The sequence below is a fragment of the Nannobrachium achirus genome (assembly GCF_963921795.1).
Source record: "Nannobrachium achirus genome assembly, chromosome: 8".
NCBI classification, from domain to species: Eukaryota; Metazoa; Chordata; class Actinopteri; order Myctophiformes; family Myctophidae; genus Nannobrachium; species Nannobrachium achirus.
The window spans coordinates 153,385-179,445 of NC_137817.1; the positions used below are offsets into that span (position 1 = coordinate 153,385).

The 26,061-nt window shown below is 42.5% G+C and overlaps 1 protein-coding gene across 1 annotated transcript in view; it reads left to right on the forward strand.

Annotated features, from left to right (window-relative positions):
* The window catches only part of fchsd2 (FCH and double SH3 domains 2), an 81,291-nt gene that overhangs the window by 35,650 nt on the left and 19,580 nt on the right, over positions 1-26,061 (forward strand). The window contains exons 8-14 of the mRNA XM_080730896.1: positions 580-708; positions 2,224-2,346; positions 3,937-4,032; positions 7,123-7,197; positions 8,048-8,164; positions 10,361-10,465; positions 17,146-17,235. Coding sequence (XP_080587022.1) covers positions 580-708; positions 2,224-2,346; positions 3,937-4,032; positions 7,123-7,197; positions 8,048-8,164; positions 10,361-10,465; positions 17,146-17,235 — 735 coding nt within the window. The remainder of the gene's footprint in view (positions 1-579; positions 709-2,223; positions 2,347-3,936; positions 4,033-7,122; positions 7,198-8,047; positions 8,165-10,360; positions 10,466-17,145; positions 17,236-26,061) is intronic.

Below are 26,061 nucleotides of genomic sequence, written 5' to 3' on the forward strand. Positions count from 1 at the left end.
TGGTGGTGAATATAAAGTATTTCAGGTGACAGACCTTTTTTCAACAGGGCCCATAAAAGAAAGCTACCACAGCTCCATGGAGTGGATTTTCAAGTTTAAACATTTTAAAACATGTTTTTAGGACCAGGGCAAAGACTTTTATGATTGGTAAAAACAGAATGTCATTTGACCTTTAAAGGAGCTATAGTCAACTTTTTCTTGAAAAACGGTTGCTAAAATAAAAATAATGTTTCGAAAATATTTTATAAAAAAATAAGCTTCATATATGTGTTTCTAAACAAAAATTACCACAAAAAGCGTAAAATAATGATAAAATAATAATTTTGGCCATTGTCAGACCGACACTTTGTTTACATTCTAGTCTATAGACTAGGATGTAAACAAAGTGTCGGCCCTACAATGAAAAAGTTGACTATAGCTCCTTTAATGTTGGATTAAATGCAGTAAAAAATAAATCAGTCGTATCTTGTCATTGGTAGTTAGTAAGTTAAGGACCTAATCTTGACCCTCTTTCTCTCTCTCTCTCTCTCTCTCTCTCTCTCTCTCTCTCTCTCTCTCTCTCTCTCTCTCTCTCTCCAGTTAAAAGCAAAGAGAAGTGATTGTAACTCCAAGGCGACTCAGGCCAGGAATGATTACCTGCTAACGCTAGCAGCTGCTAACGCTCACCATGACCGCTACTATACTACTGATCTACTGAGCTGTATACAGGTAACTATGCTACGCTACGCTATGCTATGCTATGCTATGCTATGCTATGCTACGCTATGCTATGCTACGCTACACTATACAATGCTACTGATCTACTGAGCTGTATACAGGTAACTATGCTACGCTACGCTATGCTACGCTATGCTATGCTACGCTACACTATACTATACTACTGATCTACTGAAGTGTATACAGGTAACCTTCGTTCACAACAGGCCGTTTGGTTTCCGCCTAAAGCGCGGAAACCACTAGAAGAAGGGGCGTCGCTTTGATTTGGTTCCCTCCGTTTGTTTCACTTTTAAAATGCTCCAGTAGCCTAGTCTAGTCTTGCCAGTCGCTAACAGTTGAACTAAAAGATGCATATTACATTACAAGCCCGAAAAGTGAAGTGATCCCAGACTAGTAGCCTATACAGGTAACTAAAGCTAGCTCCATGCTGGGGACTAGCCTCCATGCTAATAATATAATGAGAGTCTCAGTGAATAATAAATATAAAAGACAGAAGGACAGGACCTCAGGCCACACACACACACGCACGCACGCACGCACGCACGCACGCACACACGCACACACACACACACACACACACACACACACACACACACGCACGCACGCACGCACGCACGCACGCACGCACGCACGCACGCACGCACGCACACACGCACACACACACACACACACACACACACACACACACACACACACACAGAAAGAGGGACATGTCTTGAGGCGACCAATCTGCTCATGTGATCTCTGTGTCCTCCTTCAATCATATTTTAATCAGATTACATATTATGAACATAATGTAAAATACCTACATAATGTACATATGAACATAATGTAAAATACCTACATAATGTACATATGAACATAATGTAAAATACCTACATAATGTACATATGAACATAATGTAAAATACCTACATAATGTACATATGAACATAATGTAAAATACCTACATAATGTACATATGAACATAATGTAAAATACCTACATAATGTACATATGTACATAATGCATCCATAACGTACATAGCGTTGAGTGAGGCAAACTTTTAGATCCTAGTCTTCATCAAAAATAGCAGATCTACAAGCTCACAACTTGTCTTGCTGTGAGCTTGTAGATTGGCTAGGGAGTGAGTCTGTTGTTGTTTATCAGGTGGTAAATGGAGGTGTATGTAAACATGACTCTCTGTCTCCCCCTGTAGGTGTTGGATGGAGGTTTATTTAAACATGACTCCGTCTGGATGGAGGTGTATTTAAACATGACTCTCTGTCTCCCCCTGTAGGTGTTGGATGGAGGTTTATTTAAACATGACTCTGTCTGGATGGAGGTGTATTTAAACATGACTCTCTGTCTCCCCCTGTAGGTGTTGGATGGAGGTGTATTTAAACATGACTCTGTGTCTCCCCCTGTAGGTTCTGGATGGAGGTGTATTTAAACATGACTCTCTGTCTCCCCCTGTAGGTGTTGGATGGAGGTGTATTTAAACATGACTCTGTGTCTCCCCCTGTAGGTTCTGGATGGAGGTGTATTTGAACATGTTAAAGACTACCTGGTCTCTTTGTGTCGCACTGAGCTGGAGGCGTTCCAGACAACGCACTCCACCTTCCAGTTCCTATTGGACAAGAGCACCAGGGTAACACACACACACACGCACGCACGCACGCACGCACACACACACACACACGCACACGCACGTGCACGGGGAGCGCTTCGCTGTTACTACATATCATCTGTTGCACACCCTTAGGGTCGTTTCTTACTCTTATAAGGAGCCTAACTAATTTCGTTTCGGGAGGGCTCCCCGACCCCAAATTATTTAAGTTCGGGGGGAGTCCATTCATACTTTTTTTTCCTTTTTTTTAAGATTTGTTTTTTGGGCTTTTGCCTTTATTGATAGGACAGTAGACAGGAAATGGGGAGAGAGACAGGGAATGACATGCGGCAAAGGTCGTCCGGGTCGGGAATCGAACCGGCGACGCCGCGGCAACCATGCCTATGTGGCGGTGCCCATGTGGTATGCGCCTTGACCAGTAGGCCACCAGACGCCCCATTCATACTTTATTAACTGCTTGTGCCGAAGTCGCTAGTAAATATTGGAGGTCCATGGCATGACAACGTTTGTGGCCGATGAATGAGCGTTGCAGGGCGGATACATATCTGACTGGCCCTCGCGCTGCACGCTGAATGACTGGAGGTCCATTGAGTAGCTGCTCCAGCAGGCAGCAGCACCAGTGACCGTCTCTTTTCTCTCTCTCACTCACACTCACAAACGCTCAAGCTCTGTCAAAACATTTAATCTACAAGCTCACATTATAGACGTGCCGCCTCTCTTGCTGCATGCATGTCATCACGCAGTCACAACTCGTCAACACGGAACATTAGCAAAGTTGTGTTTAAGCTTTTCTTTTCTCTTTAAAACGGTCGGCGACTAGCGAGACATGCACCAAAGCTCTCTCTCTGTGTGTGTGTGTGTGTGTGTGTGTGTGTGTGTGTGTTTGTGTGTGTGTGTGTGTGTGTGTGTGTGTGTGTGTGTGTGTGTGTGTGTGTGTGTGTGTGTGTGTGTGTGTGTGTGTGTGTGTGTGTGTGTGTGTGTGTGTGTGTGTGTGTGTGTGTGTGTGTGTGTGTGTCGCGCGCGCCTCCCAGTCCATCACTCTCGTCTCCTGCCAGAGCGAGAACCAGCTGACAATACACGTCCTGCGTGTCTCCCTCCCAAACGACCGCTGTTTCCTTGGCTTCAGAGCCGAAAATATTAAATTGGAGCCGGGCTGAATGAATGAGAAGACACTGCTGAGCACCGAAATTAAGTCGGGATGTCACAACATTTCGGCAGCACCGTGGAGCCGAGTTTAGTCGGTTGACGCCCCCCCGAACCGGGGACGACGACCCATATTTGGGTCTGGCCAGTGCCGAACCGAAATAAGTTAGGCTCTTTATTAGAGTGTCGAACTGGCGGTCGTTCGAAAGAGGGAGATTTCCCCGCGTGCATGCATGCACACAATGTGTTTTATGGTTCAAATGGAGTTTGAAGTTACAATGGGTTTGTATAGGAAGGGGGCGTGGCTGTGCATGTTGTGTAATCTGAAGATTTAAAAATGGAGGTCGCAAAACTACTTGGAAGAGTCAAACATCACTACAGAGTCAATACAAAGACTCTCTCTCTCTCTCTCTCTCTCTCTCTCTCTCTCTCTCTCTCTCTCATTGTGTGTGAATGTCTCTCGTCCAGGTGGTACAGGAGTTCAACCAGCAGCTTTTTATGACAGAAAATCCAGTTTTTCACAAAACACAAGAATTCTACTTCCTGCCGTCGGAGACCGACATGGTGAGACACGCACACGCACGCACGCACGCACGCACGCACGCACGCACGCACACACACGCACGCACGCACGCACGCACGCACGCACGCACGCACATGCACGCACGCACGCACGCACGCACGCACGCACGCACACATGCACACACTAGAGTTCCCAAATTAGTTTATCAGAGTGTCAGTAGTTATAGTTTAGATTAACAGTAGTTTATCACAGTGTCAGTAGTTATAGTTTAGATTAACAGTAGTTTATCACAGTGTCAGTAGTTATAGTTTAGATTGACAGTAGTTTATCAGTGTCAGTAGTTATAGTTTAGATTGACAGTAGTTTATCACAGTGTCAGTAGTTATTGCGACCGTAGGTCGCATTTACTACCAAAACCTCCACCGGCTGTCTGTGAGTGAGTGAGTGAGTGAGTGAGTCAGTGAGTCCGTCACACTTTTGCCCTGCTCATATCTCCACAACCGTTGCCCCCATCCATGCCAAATTTTGCACACACACTCCTTGACTGCCAAACTACAACCTCCAAGGACCCCCGGAGCCCCAGGGACCCCCAGGTCCCTGGGGGACCCCCAGATGTAAAAAATGACCAAATGTGCTCACACGTCACACTTTTTCCCTGCTTATATCTCTGCACCCGTTGACCCGATCCATGCCAGATTTTACACACACACACTCCTTGCCTGCCAAACTACAACCTCCAAGGACCCCCGGAGCCCCAGGGACCTGGGGGTCCCTGGGGGACCCCCAGATGTAAAAAATTACCAAATGTGCAAAAATGACCAAATGACCACCCCAACGGGGCTGCTCACAGGGAATTCCCGGGGACCACCCAATCCTGGTGCTCCAGAACGGATGCAAAAGTGGTGGCGCCCCCAGTGGAGGACCCCCTGCCACTGCAGCGCACATAAAATGCCGTAACTCGGCCTAGGAGCGTCCGGGAGAGCCGGGGCCGGTACCTATTCGTCCGCCAAGGCAACGCGGAGACCCCACCCCTCATTTCTCACATGGCCCTATTCTAGCGCCACCTTCAGGACGATTTTTAAAACACATTTTTGGACACTGCTCCTACAGTTTTTGCCCTAAAATCACAAATATCACTACACAGCATGTCTACACTCATGTCATCAACATGGATCAGGAAGATTTTGGAAAAACACATTTTTGCCCTATTTGTGGAGATAAGCCACCTACGGTCGCTTATCTCCCGATTAGGGAGTCTTACTGGTAGTTTAGATTGATCAGTGTCAGTAGCTTCAGGCTGTGATGTTATTTTAAAAGACAGCAGGCAGTTTAGTTTCACATCTTTGTAATGCGTTTTGCATCAAGAAAAGTACATTGAAAGCAGGACAAACCTGGATATTTTGTCAAGGACTTCCAGTCATCCGTTTTGTGGCAGCAGGGTTTTTATTGTGTCTAAAAATACATTTGTAACAACTTGTACGCAACGCCTGCTCCCAACCAGTGAAATCACAACCATTGAAGGGCTGTTCAGACCAACTCTGTGATTCGCAGTCTAAACGATATTTCTGTGCTCCTCCAGTCTGCGGCGGCTGTTGTCGGATCACTTCCCTTTCAATCACCCCAGAGCCACACCTACACTAGCCTCTACACTAGCCTCGCGTAGCCAGGCTCTCATCTGCCAAGAGAAAAGCCTGGTCGACCATAGGCTGAAACGGTGCTTCCTTCGCCGGGAGAATTTCACAGGATGTTATTGTTTTTTCATATTCCTCGCTGGCGAAAAAAAACAGTTCTACTTCTCCTGACCCATCGGTTGCGCTCGTAATAAACAATATACAAACAAAAACATGGATTCTGACCAAAGGACACCTATTAAGAGTGAGTTAAGAGCTACAATCTTTTTGTAAACAGACTGCAACAGCACTTCCTCCACCTCCGGTGTCTGTAGGTTCATGTGTCTGTAGGTGTCTGTAGGTGTCTGTAGGTTCATGTGTCTGTAGGTGTCTGTAGGTGTCTGTAGGTTCATGTGTCTGTAGGTGTCTGTAGGTTCATGTGTCTGTAGGTGTCTGTAGGTGTCTGTAGGTTCATGTGTCTGTAGGTGTCTGTAGGTTCATGTGTCTGTAGGTGTCTGTAGGTTCATGTGTCTGTAGGTGTCTGTAGGTGTCTGTAGGTTCATGTGTCTGTAGGTGTCTGTAGGTTAATGCTGTTTACATCGGCTATTCTGACCAGGGTGCACCTACACTCAGAGCAGCTCTGCTTTCATTGGCTCACATAGCTGTCAATCACCCCAGAGCCACGCCTACACACAGAACAGCTCTGCTTTCATTGGCTTAGAGCATCTTAGAGCATCTTAGAGCATCTTAGAGCATCTTGGAGCATCAATCACGCACAAGATCTGAATAAAGGTTGATGAACTTCATTCAGATCAGAATGTCCTGTCAGTCCGTCAGACGCGGCACATCAGTGAGAACTTTGCCGTATCGTAGTAGACGGACCGTCACGCATCATGATGTGTGCGTTCACACACACAACACAGAGCTGGTCTGAATGGCTTCACACATGCACACATAAGTACCCTTTTGCATGTGTGTGTGTGTGTGTGTGTGTGTGTGTGTGTGTGTGTGTGTGTGTGTGTGTGTGTGTGATATATATGTGCGTGTGTGTGTGTGTGTGTGTGTGTGTGTGTGTGTGATATATGTGTATGTGTATGTGTATGTGCGTGTGTGTGTGTGTGTGTGTGTGTGTGTGTGTGTGTGTGTGTGTGTGTGTGTGTGTGTGTGTGTGTGTGAGTGTGTGTGTGTGTGTGTGTGTGTGTTTTTTCTTTCTTTCTTTCTTTCTTTCTTTCTTTCTTTCTTTCTTTCTTTCTTTCTTTCTTTCTTTCTTTCTTTGTTTGTTTGTTTGTTTGTTTGTTTGTTTCTTTCAGTGTCTTTCCTTCCTTGTTTGATCCTTTGACCTTTGATAACAACTTTCTCCCTGAACTGTTTTTCTACTAACTCTCAGTGTGTGTGTGTGTGTGTGTGTGTGTGTGTGTGTGTGTGTGTGTGTGTGTGTGTGTGTGTGTGTGTGTGTTTGTGTGTGTGTGTGTGTGTGTGTGTGTGTGTGTGTGTGTGCGTGCGTGTGTGCATGCGTGTCAGACTCTGACCTCGGTACAGAAGTTGGTGGACATCGAGCCTTCGCCCGTCAGCGCCATGAGAATGACCCTGGCACAGGTACTTAATACTAATTAATACTGATTAATACTGATTTATACCATGTTAATTATAGGTATTACATATTTATCATCATGAGAATGACCCTCGCACAGGTACTTAATACTAATTAATACTGATTAATACTAGATAATACTAATTAATACTAATTAATACTAATTAATACGAATTAATACCATGTTAATTATAGTTATTACATATTTATCATAATGAGAATGACCCTGGCACAGGTACTTAATAGTGATTAATACTGATTAATACTAATTAATACTAATTAATACTAATTAATACCATGTTAATTATAGGTATTACAATGACCCTGGCACAGGTAATTAATACTAATCAATACTGATTAATACCATGTTAATTATAGTTAATACATACCAGGTACTGAGTAAGGGATAACATCTGGCTCAGCTGTAATTATGGAGTGATAGCAGACTGACAGGTTGGGAGGTGACATATCAACCCTCTTATTACTATGCTACTTATTACTTATTACTTATTACTTATTACTTATTACTATGCTACTCAATACAATTAATAATTTGACTCAAAAGTAGTATTTCCTTGTTTACAGACGGCTGAAAGTGTTGCGCGGAAGGTCGGCGACTCGGGCGCCCTCGTTAAATCATTAGAGCAAGCCCTGTGGGGTGATTGACAGGGAAGTGATCTGACAGAGTGACTGTCAATCAACAACAGCCGTCGTGGACTGGAGGCGCACATAATGTTCCAGTTTATTCTGTACATCAACCTTTGTGTGTGTGTGTGTGTGTGTGTGTGTGTGTGTGTGTGTGTGTGTGTGTGTGTCTGTGTCTGTGTGTGTGTGTGTGTGTGTGTGTGTGTGTAGAGTCGTCAGTTGGAGTCAGATTCGGGCAGCTCTGAAGAACACAGTCTGAACAAGGAGGCCAGGAAATGGGCCTCGCGAGTCGCCAGAGAACACAAGAACATCGTTCACTATAAGAGAGTAAGTTACTACCTTACCCTTACCATAACCCATAAACCCTAACCCTAACCCTAACCCAGAGAACACAAGAATATAGTTCACTATAAGAGAGTAAGTTACTACCTTACCCTTACCATAACCCATAAACCCTAACCCTAACCCTAACCCAGAGAACACAAGAATATAGTTCACTATAAGAGAGTAAGTTACTACCTTACCCTTACCATAACCCATAAACCCTAACCCTAACCCAGAGAACACAAGAATATAGTTCACTATAAGAGAGTAAGTTACTACCTTACCCTTACCATAACCCATAAACCCTAACCCTAACCCTAACCCTAACCCTAACCCAGAGAACACAAGAATATAGTTCACTATAAGAAGATACACCCTAACCCTCACTTGGTCTTAACTCACACACAACATGTGACATTATGATTCACAGTAGAACAATGATGACCAGTTTGTGAGAGAACTTGAACGTTCTTCTCTGTTTTTGGACCTAAAACAACGTAAGGTCCCCTGGCATGTGGCTGGATCCTACTGTAGCTTCCTAGGATCCTAGGATCCTAGCTTCCTAGGATCCTAGCTTCCTAGGATCCTAGGATCCTAGCTTCCTAGGATCCTAGCTTCCTAGGATCCTAGGATCCTAGCTTCCTAGCTTCAAGAGGAAGCTTAGTGGAAAGCTGGACGGTCACTCTCCCGGTCAGACTGGCTGGACTTAAGGGACAACTTTGTTTTTTTACAACAAGGGTTCATATTTTAGATTGTAATTGTAAATGTAAAGAAAAAAAAAGATCAGTGTTAAAATGTTTTCATTCACTGCTTTCTATTGTTTTAGCCATTTTACCGACTTAGATTTCAGTGGGTGGGGGGGGTGGGGGCATGCGTACAAGTGATTAAATATGTATTTTTAGACAGAATAAGAGGGTGATTTCCTTATTACTATTCACAGTAACACGACTAGCCCACATACGTCACATCTGCCCATGAAAGATTACAGTGCATCTTGGGAATGGACTTTTGGTGTGTAAAAGAGCCACTTGTACGCATGCCCCCACCCACTGAAATGAACATCATTAAAATGGCTAAAACAATAGAAAGCAGTAAATGAAAACATTTTAGCACTCATCTTTTATTTTGTAAAATATGAACCCTTGTTGTAAAAAAACAAAGTTGTCCTTTAAACCATCTGTTCTGCCCGACATGCAATTTGTGACCGTCTGTTTTCCAACTATGAGACTGCACTGGTTTTGTTGATGTCCTTTGGGTTAGGGTTAGGGTTAGTTGTTAGTTGGTTGTTGATGTCCTTTGGGTTAGGGTTAGGGTTAGTTGTTAGTTGGTTGTTGATGTCCTTTGTACAAAGCATTGTTGTACTCTTTTTGAGCGGTGGTCACAACGCTCCTATACGTGGCCGTGTGTGTGGGTATGTCTGTCTGTCTGCGTGTCTGTCTGTCTGTCTGTCTGTCTGTCTGTCTGTAGCCTGCAGTAAACTTTTCTGACCACACATGTTAAGGGAGGGGCGCTGTTGTTCAGGCCAGGCCAGACCAGGCACACACACACACACACACACACACACGCACACACACACACACACACACACACACACACACACACACACACACACACAGGGGGGAAGGGGGGGGGGGAACCACCGCTCAGTTCACACGGGTGTGATTTTTTTTTATTATTATTATTTTTATCACACAATTTTGCAACCCATTTTTCACCCAGTGACAATTGCCTATGTAATCCTGGGCTCTGCTCTCCCTCTGCCGCGCCTGGGGAGAGAACGGACTGACCTCATGCTTCCTTCTATGCATGAGCAGTCCAAGTTGTTTCTTTTCACCTGTCAGGGGGGATTTCTCCGGTTTGGACATAGCACGTGGAAGGAACACGTTATTCCAACCAGTTCCTTTCCACTCCATCAGGCGCCCCGGCTGGCCAGGGGGAGGCAGTATAGAGACCAGGATTACTGCATGTTTTTGTGAGGGTATCAACCCTAGAAGACACAGGGAGAACATGCAAACTCCACACAGAAAGGCCCTTTCACCAACCCCACCTTGTTGTACTCTTTATGTGGACATAAATTAACGTGTGTGTGTGTGTGTGTGTGTGTGTGTGTGTGTGTGTGTGTGTGTGTGTGTGTGTGTGTGTGTGTGTGTGTGCGTGTGTGTGCTTGCGTGTGTGTGTGTGTGTGTGTGTGTGCATCAGTCTCTAGAACAGTGTGAGTCGTTAAGCTCCTCCCAGTCAGAGCAGAGCAGAGCAGATCTGGAGATGAAGATGGAAAACACCAAAGAACACATCCGTAGAGCTGAGGTACACACACACACACACACACACACACACACACACACACACACACACACACACACACACACACACACCAAAGAACACATCCGTAGAGCTGAGGTACACACACACACACACACACACACACACACCAAAGAACACATCCGTAGAGCTGAGGTACACACACGCACGCACGCACGCACGCACGTGTAACGGAGGTGATCCGAACCTCCCCACCCGGCTTCGCACCCGGGTCTCCCACGCAAAAGTCCAATATCTTAACCACTTGACCAAAGAGACATCTCTTTGGTACGGGGGAGATACTAGACTTTTGAGGGTTCAAGGCTGGGGCTGCGACTCTCTCCGTCACACACGCACGCACGCATGCACACCTCAGTCTCTCTCTCTCTCTCTCTCTCTCTCTCTCTCTCTCTCTCTCATGGTCTTGGTGCCCCCTGGTGTCTGTGTGGAGAAAAACAAGTGGTTTTCTGTGATGATACAGAAGGTTTACTGAGGGGCCTTAGTGGAGTGTAGGGTGGGGCTAAGGTGAGTTTTCAGGGCAGTTTTGAAGGATGCCAGCGAGCTACATGTTTTAAAGGTAGTCAAGGCATTCCACACCTGGGTGTCAGTGTTGTAGAAGGAGAATTTACTCATAATTGTCGTATGGGTTTGTGTTATCAGATCATTGTGTTGCTCCCTCTGGTGTTGTCGCTGTGGGTGTCGCTAACGTTTTGGAGATGTTTGGTCAGATATGAGGGTACTGAGAGGATGGAGGGCAGATATGAGGGTACTGAGAGGATGGAGGGCAGATATGAGGGTACTGAGAGGATGGAGGGCAGATATGAGGGTACTGAGGAGATGGAGGGCAGATATGAGGGTACTGAGGATGGAGGGCAGATATGAGGGTACTGAGAGGATGGAGGGCAGATATGAGGGTACTGAGAGGATGGAGGGCAGATATGAGGGTACTGAGGGGATGGAGGGCAGATATGAGGGTACTGAGAGGATGGAGGGCAGATATGAGGGTACTGAGAGGATGGAGGGCAGATATGAGGGTACTGAGGGCAGATATGAGGGTACTGAGAGGATGGAGGGCAGATATGAGGGTACTGAGAGGATGGAGGGCAGATATGAGGGTACTGAGAGGATGGAGGGCAGATATGAGGGTACTGAGAGGATGGAGGGCAGATATGAGGGTACTGAGGAGATGGAGGGCAGATATGAGGGTACTGAGGGGATGGAGGGCAGATATGAGGGTACTGAGAGGATGGAGGGCAGATGTTTATTTTATTTTATTTTGGATCCCCATTAGCTGTTACACCTGGCAACAGCTATTCTTCCTGGGGTCCACAGAAAATAATGTACATACAAAAAAGTAAATGAAATCATGTTTACAAATATCACAGAAAAATATATAATCAAATAAAATACTCTACAGCATAAAAACGCGGTTAGTGCATTCAGATAATGTTACATGGTATACAGTGAATATTATATACATAATTACAATTAATCCGAATGTATGAGAAACTGCTTTAGTCTGTTCTTAAAATGCCTTTTACTGTTAATTGATGTAATACATACTGGTAGAGAGTTCCAAAAAGTCATTGCCCTGTACATGACTTTATTCTTCATTGCATTAGTTCTTGGCTGTACATGACTGTATTCTTCATTGCATCAGTTCTTGGCTGTACATGACTGTATTCTTCATTGCATTAGTTCTTGGCTTAAGTGCTGTAAATCTACCCTTCGCTACATGTCTGGTATTATATTGGTGTCTATTGCTGGTATAATGAATGTTTTTATATAAGCATTTAGGTTTTTTATTTAAACAAATATTCCTAAAAAATACAGCCAGACTAGCAGTTAGTCTCTGTTCCACCAACAGCCATGACAGATTCTGATGAATAGATAGTATATTGGATCGAATGTTGCACTTAAGAGCAAGACGAGCTGCCTTATTCTGGGCTATTTGTAGTTTATGCAGGTCCTTTTTAGCTGCATTGGACCACACACCTGGACAGTAGTCAAGATGGGATATGACTAGTGCCTGGATAACCTGAACAACAGATGTTGGAGTTAAAAACTCAGCACATCGCCTTATCATGGACAAACCCCCTCCCATTTCTTTGTTATATTATCAATGTGAGAAGACCATGTTAGATGACTGTCCAATGTTACACCAAGTAGTTTTGTTTCATCCACCTGCTCAATTTCTAAATCCCTCAGATGCAAATGTAGTTGGGGTTTTGACTTTAGCATGTACTGTGATCCAAATATAATGGATTTTGTCTTTGAGATGTTCAGGACCATCCTATTGTTCACCACCCACTCTGATATGTATTGTAGCTCCTTGTTAAGAGCTACAGACAGGTCCTCTACATTAGTATCAGACATATACAGAGTGGTATCGTCAGAGTACATGGCTATATTGGCCCTGTCTAAGACCAGTGGCATGTCGTTTGTAAATATGGTGAACAACAAGGGACCTAAACAGCTCCCTTGTGGAATTCCACAATGAATGTGTTTAATATCTGAGAGACTCCCGTTGTAAAATACTCTCTGCGATCTGTTGGACAAATAGCTTTTTATCCACCTTACCGCAGATGCATTAAAACCATAACAAGAAAGTTTGTCAAGCAGCAGATTGTGATCAATTATATCAAACGCAGCACTATAATCCAACATTACAGACCCCACTAGTCTCTTAGTATCTGCATACATTAGACAGTCATCTATTAGCTGTGTCAGTGCTGTACATGTTGAATGCCCATCTTTATAGGCATGTTGAAAGTCTGTATTTAATTCATTCTCAGAGAAATATGATTGAATTTGGTTGAAGACAAATTTTTCCATCAATTTAGCAAGAACTGGCAGAATGCTTATGGGGCGGCTGTTATCCCCTGTGATGTTTATTTTTGAATTTTTGGGTATTGGAATAACTTTAGCTTCCTTCCATACTTGTGGACACACATCCCACTTAAGGCTCTGATTAAAAATGTGAGTAATAGGTTTAGTTACTAGGTGTACAGCGATCTTCAGTAACTTGCCATCCAGGTTGTCCAGGCCTGCAGACTTCTCAGAGTGTATTGAAAGTAAATGTTTCTCCACCTCCTCAAAGCTAATAGGTTCACAACTAAACATACAGACCTTATTCTTCATAATTTTGTCTGCTATAGAGGAAGCAAAATGCACATCATTACGAGATACATCATTTCTTAACCTGTCTACTTTACTGGTGAAGAAACCATTAAAGTACTGGGCTATATCATACGGTTTAGTAATAAAAGCCCCATCAACTTCAATGAAGGAGGAAGCCCTATTAGAACCCCTGCCCAAAGCATTGTTAAATGTTTTCCACAGCAGTTTACTGTCAGTTCCTATTTCATTTATTCTTGTTTGATAATAGCATTTCTTTTTCTTTCTATTCATTTTTGTCACATTATTCCTTAATTTACAGTATATCTGCCAGTCAGCCTGACTGCCAGATTCACTTGCCTTTTGCTTAGCACCATTTCTTAAAGCCATGCAGTTCTTAATTTCATTATCAATCCAAGGTGCTCTTACAGATTTAACAGTTTGTTTTCTAATTGGAGCGTGCTTGTCAGCTATTGATACAAATAACTGCATAAACAAATTCAAAGCCAGCTCTGGATTCTCCTCTTCACTTACAGTATGCCATGGTACGTTTTTCAGTTCTTCTAAAAATGAGCCCTCTTTGAAGTTCTTGTAAAATCTCTTGTAGATTACCTTTGGAACCGCTTTTGGAATTTTTGCCTTTCTAGTAAAAGCCACTATGTTGTGGTCCGTGCACCCAAATGCAACTGAAATCGCCTTTGAGCATAGATCAGCTGCATTTGTAAAGATATGATCAATACAGGTAGAGGAGATGCCTTGTATTGTTGTTTGAGTTCTGGTTGGCTGGTTAACCAACTGTGTTAAATTACATGTATTTGCAGTAGCTTGGAGGGTTTTCTTAAGAGAGCATGTTGGAGAGAACCAATTAATATTCATATCTCCCATTATATACAATTCCTTGTTGCTATCTGATGCTCTGTCCACCATTTCACATACAGTGTTTAAGTACTGAGCATTTGAATCAGGTGGTCTGTAACAGCAACACATTAATATAGGTTTAATGTTAGGCAAATGGACTTGTAACCATAGAGCTTCAATGTCATCAATCATAAGGTCTTCCCTCATCTTTACTGGAATATCATTTAAAATATAAAAAGCTACACCCCCACCATAAATATTTCTGTCTTTCCTATAGATATTATACCCATTTACAGTTAATGCCTTATCAAATGTTTCATCTACATGTGTCTCAGATATAGCAAGTATGTGAACATTGTTAGACATCAGCAATTCCTCAATTTCATGCACTTTATTACGAAGACTGCAGATATTAATATGTGCAATCCTTAACCCCTTCCTAGGTAACTTTGTTAAAAGTGACATGGTTTATATGTATAAGACAGTGATTCACATTCCTAAAAATAATTCCTTCCTAATTTTGTTCAGTGTTACCTCCATCTCTTCATGGCCGTGTTGGTGGGTGAGAGATAAGTTTGTCATAGCGGAGATAGGCAATGTCCCCCCTCTCCCTAGCAGCTCTCATGGCTGGCAACAGTTCCCTTCGTTTCTGCCGCACAGCCTCTGGAAAGTCTTCATTCAAATAGATGTTGGTACCTTTCAGTTGTTTTGCCCTCTGCAGTACAGCCTCCCTGTCCTTAAACCTAAGGAATTTGACCACAATTGTACGTGGCCTGGTGTTAGTGGTGTCCTCAGTCGACGTCCTCGGTTTCCCAATTCTATGCACTCGCTCCAGACAGATTTCACTCTCGTCTAGATCTAGCTTCTCTTTAATCATTTGTCTCACTTTTTCTTCAGAGTCTGACCATTTTTCATTGGGAGACTCTGGAATGCCATCCACCACAATGTTATTTCGTCTGAGTTGGCTCTCTAGATAGTCTGATTTTGAATCTATTGTCTGTATAGTTTCAGACAATTTGTGGGTATCCTTTTCATTAGACCCACCATCAGAAGAGAGCTTTTTGCAGGCCAATTTCAAATCATCCACCTCCTTTTGAGTGAATTGGAGGCTAGATTTTAGATCATGTACTTCCTTCATGAGTTCATCTACTCGCTGGTTTGCAGTATTCATGATTATTTGTGTAAAGTTTTTATAACTGGTTTCCTGTTGCTGCATTAGTTCTTTATAGTGCATTGTTTGCTGTTCAAGCATTTCACGCACCTGCTGCATAGAGACAAGGTCCTCATTTATGTTGCTCCTATTCCGAGTCGGCATGGTGGCTGGTTGCTCCTTTGCCTGGCCTGGTGGATAGCTTCTGCCTGGTGATGGCTTTCTACTGCCAGGTGGTGGTTGGCTACTCCTGGGCCTGGCCTGGTAGCCAGCCGCTTGCTGCTGCCCGGTGGTGGTGGCTGGCCTGGTGGCTAGCTGCTTGCTGCTGCCCGGTGGTGGTGGCTGGCCTGGTGGCTAGCTGCTTGCTGCTGCCCGGTGGTGGTGGCTGGCCTGGTGGCTAGCTGCTTGCTGCTGCCCGGTGGTGGTGGCTGGCCTGGTGGCTAGCTGCTTGCTGCTGAAATATAAATGTAAATGCCTCTGCCATTAACCAGAGTGTCAGAGTGTGTGTTCCTGGTTATGAGGGTACTGAGAGGATGGAGGGCAGATATGAGGGTACTGAGGGGATGGAGGGCAGATATGAGGGTACTGAGAGGATGGAGGGCAGATATGAGGGTACTGAGAGGATGGAGGGCAGATATGAGGGTACTGAGAGGATGGAGGGCAGATATGAGGGTACTGAGAGGATGGAGGGCAGATATGAGGGTACTGAGGGGATGGAGGGCAGATATGAGGGTACTGAGAGGATGGAGGGCAGATATGAGGGTACTGAGAGGATGGAGGGCAGATATGAGGGTACTGAGAGGATGGAGGGCAGATATGAGGGTACTGAGGGGATGGAGGGCAGATATGAGGGTACTGAGAGGATGGAGGGCAGATATGAGGGTACTGAGGGGATGGAGGGCAGATATGAGGGTACTGAGAGGATGGAGGGCAGATATGAGGGTACTGAGAGGATGGAGGGCAGATATGAGGGTACTGAGAGGATGGAGGGCAGATATGAGGGTACTGAGGAGATGGAGGGCAGATATCAGGGTACTGAGAGGATGGAGGGCAGATATGAGGGTACTGAGAGGATGGAGGGCAGATATGAGGGTACTGAGGAGATGGAGGGCAGATATGAGGGTACTGAGGAGATGGAGGGCAGATATGAGGGTACTGAGAGGATGGAGGGCAGATATGAGGGTACTGAGAGGATGGAGGGCAGATTTACGTTGACTATTTTGAAAGTCAATCCCATTTTTAGTTGTTTAACCCTGTCTTCAACACTGAGCCAACTTAAGCTAGCAAAATGTGTGGGAGAAACATGGGTCATGACCCCAGGTGGAGAAGTAGCAGAATCACTTTGTTTTGAGAGGTTTGGAGCTTAGTCTTTATAAGTGGCTTTTTATGTTGGAGAACCAGGAGGTGCAAACGTAGTCAAAGATGGACTGAATGAGGACTCCAGCAAGAGTCCTGAGGGCACTGCATAGGAATCTCTCTCTCTCTCTCTCTCTCTCTCTCTCTCTCTCTCTCTCTCTCTCTCACTCTCTCTCTGTAGTAACTATGTCTCTCTACCATACAGACGGTGAAGTTAAAAGCTGAGGCCAGATTGGACCTCCTCCGACAAGTGGGCGTGGCCGTGGACACCTGGCTGAAGAGCTCCATGAACCAGGTAGAGAGACATAGACTTACTATGGAGAGAGAGAGAACCAGGTAGAGAGACATAGACTTACTATGGAGAGAGAGAACCAGGTAGAGAGACATAGACTTACTATGGAGAGAGAGAGAACCATGTAGAGAGACATAGACTTACTATGGAGAGAGAGAGAACCAGGTAGAGAGACATAGACTTACTATGGAGATAGAGAGAGAGAGAGAGAGAGAGAGAGAGAGCTCCGTGAAACTAGGATAAAAAGGAAGGATAGTGCAGAAGGGGCGTGTATCAACATTGCGGGGGTATTTATTGCACATGCTCAGTGTAACTGGAGCTGCCATGGTGGAGTGTTCCAGCAGAGGCGCTAGAGAACAAAGATCATGATCCGTTATCAGTAGAGCGAGGTGTGTGTTTGTTTGGTTCTCTCCTGGTTTCTCTCTCCACTCACCTAAACAGCTGCAGGTTTGTAATTCTCATCCACAACACAGAATAATTGACACAGTAAATAAGGAACAGTGAAAGTGAGAAACACGTAAACAAGTAAACAGTCACACATTACCTCAAACATGTATCAACAATTATACATACTGTATGGTTACAAGACAAAGAAATTAAGAAAACATTCCATAATTATTTCCCCCACACTCCATTCCTAAGATTTTTTTTTAAATCACTTGGCCTTTTGGCATACTTTTAAATACTATTATGATTGTGTAGTTCCATACTAAAACCTCATAGCCTTCTTGTGTTACCTACAGCTAGTTAAAAAACACAATGTAATTGTGATAGCAGAAAAAACTAGAAAAGAAAATTTCTAAGAAATTTTAAGTGTGCCTGCAGCTCGCTAAGTCTGTGCAACCTTGTGTAGCGGTTGGTGTTAGCATTAGCGTTACATTTTTTAACATTAGCATTTTTTGCATAAGCTTTAACATTATGGTTCTTCATATGACACCACCCACATGTCTGTACGACAAACAGATCACGAGATAAAGGGTCACTTCCTGTTTGGTGAGGGGCACTTCCTGTTTGGCAAAATAGGCCCCAATTAAGGTTAAAGGAGTAGTTCACCCCCAAAATGACTTTTTTTCTATTGATTACTCACGCCATGGAGAGTAGAGTTCAATAATATTTTTTGGTTTTTGTCACATTCCTAAGACAAAAATGTGATAACGATAAATGTACCCCCATTCATTCCGGATGGTGACCCGTTTCGAAACGGGTCACCATCCGGAATCAATGGGGGTAAATTTACTCTAATTAAATTTTTGTCTTAGGAATGTGACAAAAACCAAAAAATATTATTGAACTCTACTCTCCATGGCGTGAGTAATCAATAGAAAAAAAGTCATTTTGGGGGTGAACTACTCCTTTAAGGACTCTTAATCAAGTCATTTCACACCACCCGCGCGTCTGCACGACAAACGGTTCACGAGATAAAGGGTCACTTCCTGTTTGGTAAGGGGCACTTCCTGTTTGGCGAAATAGGCCCTAATTAAGGTTAATGACTCTTATTCTTGTCATTTGACGCAACCCGCGCATCTGTACGACAAATGGTTCACGAGATCAAGGGTCACTTCCTGTTTGGTGAAGGGCACTTCCTGTTTGGCGAAATAGGCCCCAATTAAGGTTAAGGACTCTTAATCAAGTCATTTGATGCCATCTACGCGTCTGTACGACAAACGGTTCACGAGGTAAAGGGTCACTTCCTGTTTGGTGAGGGGCACTTCCTGTTTGGCGAAATAGGCCCCAATTAAGGTCATGGACGATTAATGAATTAAAGCTGCAAGCAGCGATGACCGGGCCCTCGCAGCTCTACCCACGTCACAAGGCCAGCAGCCAATCAGAAACCAAACAGGAAGTCAGCCATTTCAACTAATTAGTGGCGTTTTGGCACATTTTTGGCCGTTATCACGGGTCGCACTTTAACGACAGTTTTTTGAGAAAAAATTGTTTTGTGAGAAAAAAAAAGTTTTTTGAGAAAAAAAAACATTTTTGAGAAAAAAAAATTTGAGAAAAAAAAATTTGAGAAAAAAAAAAATTTGAGAAAAAAGAAATTTCAGAAAAAAAGTTTTTTGAGAGAAAAAAACTTTTTGAGAAAAAAATAATTTTTGAGAGAAAAAAAACATTTTTGAGAAATAAAACATTTTTGAGAAAAAAAAATTTGAGAAAAAAAAATTTTGAGAAAAAAAATTTTTTTGAGAAAAAAAAATGTATGACACCAGCTGCGAGTCTGTACGACAAACGGTTCATGAGTTATAGAGGCACTTCCTGTTTGGTGAAGGGCACTTCCTGTTTGGCGAAGGAAGCGTCAATTAAGGTTAAGGACTCTTAATCAAGTCATATGATACCAGCCACAACTCTGTACGATAAACGGTTCATGAGATGTAGAGGCACTTCCTGTTTGGCAAAAGGCACTTCCTGTTATAGAGGGGGCGGGGCTTAATATTGGCTGGAAAAAGACCAAAGTTGTGTGTGCATTTTAAAGTTTAAATCACGTTGCTAGGCAAAAGTATGGCAGAGTTATGTGGCGCCAAAGTTTCTAGTTTTGTCCCCCATTCAAAGTCAATGGGGGTTTTTGAGCGTAGTTTTTTGCGAATTACGTTGCCATGGTAACGCGGATCGGAAAGAAAAGTAATAGCACACCATTCCCGGCCGAGCCGCACATTTTGATGTATATATTGCGTGGGTGGCGTAAATCGTGCGGCAGTTATTACGTGCAGAAATTTGCAAGAACATGACTGACTTACTGACTTAAGTATGGCGGATTACAATAAGTGTTTTGCCATTGCATTGCATGGCAGGCACACTTAATTATGTTCCACAAGGATGAAGGATTTGAAGAATTGATAAAGATTTATTCAAAAAGGCAAAACGATGAGTCTCAGCATTCCAGCCTCCTGGCCTCTCCTATCACAAGCCTTTCTCTGTCTCATTCTGCTCTCATTGGAACAGAGATGCTGTTCTAAACATGCTCTTATAAGGACATGTACTGAACATAAAGCAACTTAGAAACACTTACACAAATAAAGATTTGCTGACAGACTGAGGAGTAAGCATGGGGGAGTTGAGTTGGATTAGCACATGCACTGTGAAAGCTACTTCACAAATGACTCCAATGGAGGGCCAAGCATATGTTTATTAAGTGTGCCTGCCATGCAATGCAATGGCAAAACACTTATTGTAATCCGCCATACTTAATAATAATAATAACTAGAAAAGAAAATTTCTAAGAAATTTTAAGTGTGCCTGCAGCTCGCTAAGTCTGTGCAACCTTGTGTAGCGGTTGGTGTTAGCATTAGCGTTACATTTTTTAACATTAGCATTTTTTGCATAAGCTTTAACATTATGGTTCTTCATATGACACCACCCACATGTCTGTACGACAAACAGATCACGAGATAAAGGGTCACTTCCTGTTTGGTGAGGGGCACTTCCTGTTTGGCGAAATAGGCCCCAATTAAGGTTAATGACTCTTAATCAAGTCATTTGATGACACCCACGCGTCTGTACGACAAACAATTCATGAGATATAGGGTGACATCCTGTTTGGTGAGGGGCACTTCCTGTTTGGCAAAATAGGCCCCAATTAAGGTTAAGGACTCTTAATCAAGTCATTTCACACCACCCGCGCGTCTGCACGACAAACGGTTCACGAGATAAAGGGTCACTTCCTGTTTGGTAAGGGGCACTTCCTGTTTGGCGAAATAGGCCCTAATTAAGGTTAATGACTCTTATTCTTGTCATTTGACGCAACCCGCGCATCTGTACGACAAATGGTTCACGAGATCAAGGGTCACTTCCTGTTTGGCGAAATAGGCCCCAATTAAGGTTAAGGACTCTTAATCAAGTCATTTGATGCCATCTACGCGTCTGTACGACAAACGGTTCACGAGGTAAAGGGTCACTTCCTGTTTGGTGAGGGGCACTTCCTGTTTGGCGAAATAGGCCCCAATTAAGGTCATGGACGATTAATGAATTAAAGCTGCAAGCAGCGATGACCGGGCCCTCGCAGCTCTACCCACATCACAAGGCCAGCAGCCAATCAGAAACCAAACAGGAAGTCAGCCATTTCGACTAATTAGTGGCGTTTTGGCACATTTTTGGCCGTTATCACGGGTCGCACTTTAACGACAGTTTTTTGAGAAAAAATTGTTTTGTGAGAAAAAAAAAGTTTTGAGAAAAAAAAGTTTTTTGAGAAAAAAAAATTTTTGAGAGAAAAAAAAAATTTGAGAAAAAAAAAAATTTGAGAAAAAAAAAATTTTGAGAAAAAAAATGTTTTTGAGAAAAAAGAATTTTGAGAAAAAAAAATTTTTGAGAAAAAAAAGTTTTTTGAGAAAAAAAAGTTTTTTGAGAAAAAAAAAGTTTTTTGAGAGAAAAAAAGTTTTTTGAGAAAAAAAAAACATTTTTGAGAAAAAAACATTTTTTGAGAAAAAAATGTTTTGAGAAAAAAAAAGTTTCTTGAGAAAAAAAAAGTTTTTTGAGAAAAAAAAAGTTTTTTGAGAGAAAAAAAGTTTTTTGAGAAAAAAAAAACATTTTTGAGAAAAAAACATTTTTTGAGAAAAAAAATGTTTTGAGAAAAAAAGTTTCTTGAGAAAAAAAAAGTTTTTTGAGAAAAAAAAAGTTTTTTGAGAAAAAAAAAGTTTTTTGAGAAAAAAAAGTTTTTTGAGAAAAAAAAATGTTTTGAGAAAAAAAAATGTATGACACCAGCCGCGAGTCTGTACGACAAACGGTTAATGAGTTATAGAGGCACTTCCTGTTTGGTGAAGGGCACTTCCTGTTTGGCGAAGGAAGCGTCAATTAAGGTTAATGACTCTTATTCTTGTCATTTGACGCAACCCGCGCATCTGTACGACAAATGGTTCACGAGATCAAGGGTCACTTCCTGTTTGGTGAGGGGCACTTCCTGTTTGGCGAAATAGGCCCCAATTAAGGTTAAGGACTCTTAATCAAGTCATTTGATGCCATCTACGCGTCTGTACGACAAACGGTTCACGAGGTAAAGGGTCACTTCCTGTTTGGTGAGGGGCACTTCCTGTTTGGCGAAATAGGCCCCAATTAAGGTCATGGACGATTAATGAATTAAAGCTGCAAGCAGCGATGACCGGGCCCTCGCAGCTCTACCCACATCACAAGGCCAGCAGCCAATCAGAAACCAAACAGGAAGTCAGCCATTTCGACTAATTAGTGGCGTTTTGGCACATTTTTGGCCGTTATCACGGGTCGCACTTTAACGACAGTTTTTTGAGAAAAAATTGTTTTGTGAGAAAAAAAAAGTTTTTTGAGAAAAAAAAGTTTTTTGAGAAAAAAAAAATTGAGAGAAAAAAAAAATTTGAGAAAAAAAAAAATTTGAGAAAAAAAAAATTTTGAGAAAAAAAATGTTTTTGAGAAAAAAGAATTTTGAGAAAAAAAAATTTTTGAGAAAAAAAAGTTTTTTGAGAAAAAAAAAGTTTTTTGAGAGAAAAAAAGTTTTTTGAGAAAAAAAAAACATTTTTGAGAAAAAAACATTTTTTGAGAAAAAAATGTTTTGAGAAAAAAAAAGTTTCTTGAGAAAAAAAAAGTTTTTTGAGAAAAAAAAAGTTTTTTGAGAGAAAAAAAGTTTTTTGAGAAAAAAAAAACATTTTTGAGAAAAAAACATTTTTTGAGAAAAAAAATGTTTTAAGAAAAAAAGTTTCTTGAGAAAAAAAAAGTTTTTTGAGAAAAAAAAAGTTTTTTGAGAAAAAAAAAGTTTTTTGAGAAAAAAAAGTTTTTTGAGAAAAAAAAATGTTTTGAGAAAAAAAAATGTATGACACCAGCCGCGAGTCTGTACGACAAACGGTTAATGAGTTATAGAGGCACTTCCTGTTTGGTGAAGGGCACTTCCTGTTTGGCGAAGGAAGCGTCAATTAAGGTTAAGGACTCTTAATCAAGTCATATGATACCAGCCACAACTCTGTACGATAAACGGTTCATGAGATGTAGAGGCACTTCCTGTTTGGCAAAGGGCACTTCCTGTTATAGAGGGGGCGGGGCTTAATCAATTACAGCTCATCCCTATTGGCTGGAAAAAGACCAAAGTTGTGTGTGCATTTTAAAGTTTAAATCACGTTGCTAGGCAAAAGTATGGCAGAGTTATGTGGCGCCAAAGTTTCTAGTTTTTTTTCGGAGTCCCCCATTCAAAGTCAATGGGGGTTTTTGAGCGTAGTTTTTTGCGAATTACGTTGCCATGGTAACGCGGATCGGAAAGAAAAGTAATAGCACACCATTCCCGGCCGAGCCGCACATTTTGATGTATATATTGCGGGGGTGGCGTAAATCTTGCGGCAGTTATTACGTGCCGAAATTTCCCCCATTCTAAGTCAATGGGGTTTTTGGGCGTCGTTTTTTGCGAATTACGTCGCCATGGTAACGCGGATCGGAAAGAAAAGTAATAGCAACCTATTCCCGGCCAAGCCGCACGTTTTGATGTATATATTGCGTGGGTGGCGTAAATTGTGCGGCAGTTATTACGTGCAGAAATTTGCAAGAACATGACTGACTGACTTACTTAAGAATGGCGGATTACAATAAGTGTTTTGCCATTGCATTGCATGGCAGGCACACTTAATTAAGTGTGCCTGCCATGCAACGCAATGGCAGAACACTTATTGTAATCCGCCATACTTAATAAAAATAATAATGACGATCCCACAAATTTCGGCACGTAATAACTGCCGATAATATATACATCAAAACGTGCGGCTCGGCCGGGAATGGGGTGCTATTACTTTTCTTTCCGATCCGCGTTACCATTGCGACGTAATTCGCAAAAAACAACGCCAAAAAACCCCATTGACTTAGAATGGGGGAAATTTCGGCACGTAATAACTGCCGCACGATTTACGCCACCGCCGCAATATATACATCAAAATGTGCGGCTCGGCCGGGAATGGTGTGCTATTTATTTTCTTTCCGATCCGCGTTACCATGGCAACGTAATTCGTAAAAAACGACGCACAAAAACCCCCATTGACTTTGAATGGGGGACTCGGTAAAAAACCCAGAAACTTTGGCGCCACATAACTCTGCCATACTTTTGCCTAGCAACGTGATTTAAACTTTAAAATGCACACACAACTTTGGTCTTTTTCCGGCCAATAGAGATGAGCTGTAATTGATTAAGCCCCGCCCCCTCTGTATTCCTATTGGCTGGGCTTTAAACAGCCACTACTCCAGTTCACAGCATGGTACCGTCTTGAAACTTGGTGTCTGGACTTAAACGGCCAATAGGGATTTATTACTTAAGCCCCGCCCCCTCTTAAGCCCCGCCCCTATCTTCCTATTGGCTTAGCTTTAAACAGCTTTATCTCCAGTTTGCAGCAAGGTAACTTGTTGGCACGTAACAACTGCCGCACGATTTACGCCACCCCCGCAATATATACATCAAAATGTGCGGCTCGGCCGGGAATGGTGTGCTATTACTTTTCTTTCCGATCCGCGTTACCATGGCAACGTAATTCGTAAAAAACTTTGTGCAAAAACCCCCATTGCCTCGCGGCTGGTGTCATACATTTTTTTTTTCTCAAAATTATTTTTTTCTCAATTTTTTTTTCTCAAAATCTTTTTTTCTCAAAAAACTTTTTTTCTCTAAAATTTTTTTTTTCTCAAAAAACTTTTCTCAAAAAAAATTTTTTCTCAAATTTTTTTTTTCTCAAAAAATTGTTTTTTCTCAAATTTTTTTTTTCTCAAAACATTTTTTTTTCTCTCAATTTTTTTTTCTCAAAAAACTTTTTTTTTTTCTCAAAAAACTTTTTTTTCTCACAAAACAATTTTTTCTCAAAAAACTGTCGTTAAAGTGCGACCCGTGATAACGGCCAAAAATAGATAGATAGATACCTTTATTATCCCAAGGGGGAAATTTAGTTGTCCAGTAGTAGCACAGCAGTATACAGTTATTTACAAAGTTACAGAGACGTAAGAAAGATAGATAAGAGGGGAAAAAAACAAAACAAAGACAAGAGCAGTACAGTACCAATAAGGAGAAGGTGCATCAATAGAGGGAGCGAATAATATATAAGAATATATACATAAAGTGTCTTGCAAAAGAGACCATAGCAGTCAATGCTAGTTAGTGCAAACAAGTATCTCACTGTCAATGTTAAACAAAGCAAAAATACTCAGAAACTACCAACACTAACAACCTAATAGTGCAGTGTCAAAAATCAGTGCGAAAGAAAAAAGAAGAAACTAGGAAGCGTGTCACCGCAAGGCGCACATGAGCACTCTTCCTGGAAGGTCCTTAGAGGTCAAAGTCAATACAGCAATTGTTCCTTAGAGGTCAAAGTCAATACAGCAATGGTTCCGTAAGTCTAAGTTAGGAAGGGAGACCTTTTCAAGCGTCCGTTATGTGTCTCGTTGTACAGCTTAAGGGCAGCCGGTACAAAAGAATTTCCTAATCTCTCACATCTCCGTACTGGGTAGGTAAAGCGGTCGTTTCCTCTCTTACTCCAGTAACTGGTGATCTCTAGATGGAGGGGGTGGGAGGAGTTCTCCAAGATGGAATCTAGCTTCCTCGCAGTGCGCACCCTGGTTACTTCCTCCACCCCCTGCAGAGAGGCCCCAACGACAGAGCCTGCTTTCTTCACCAGTCTGTTTAGGTTAGACGTGTCACCTGCTCTGTTGTTGCCACCCCAGCATGTTATGCCAAAAAAGAGGACACTTGCCATGACAGACTGATAGAACATCTGTAGCATCCTATTGCACACCCCAAACGATCTCAGTCTTCTCAGGAGGAATAGCCTGCTTTTCCCCTTGCTGTGAATCGCCTGCGCGTTGTCCGACCAGTCCAGTGAACTATTCAGGTGTACTCCGAGGAATTTGTAGTTATCC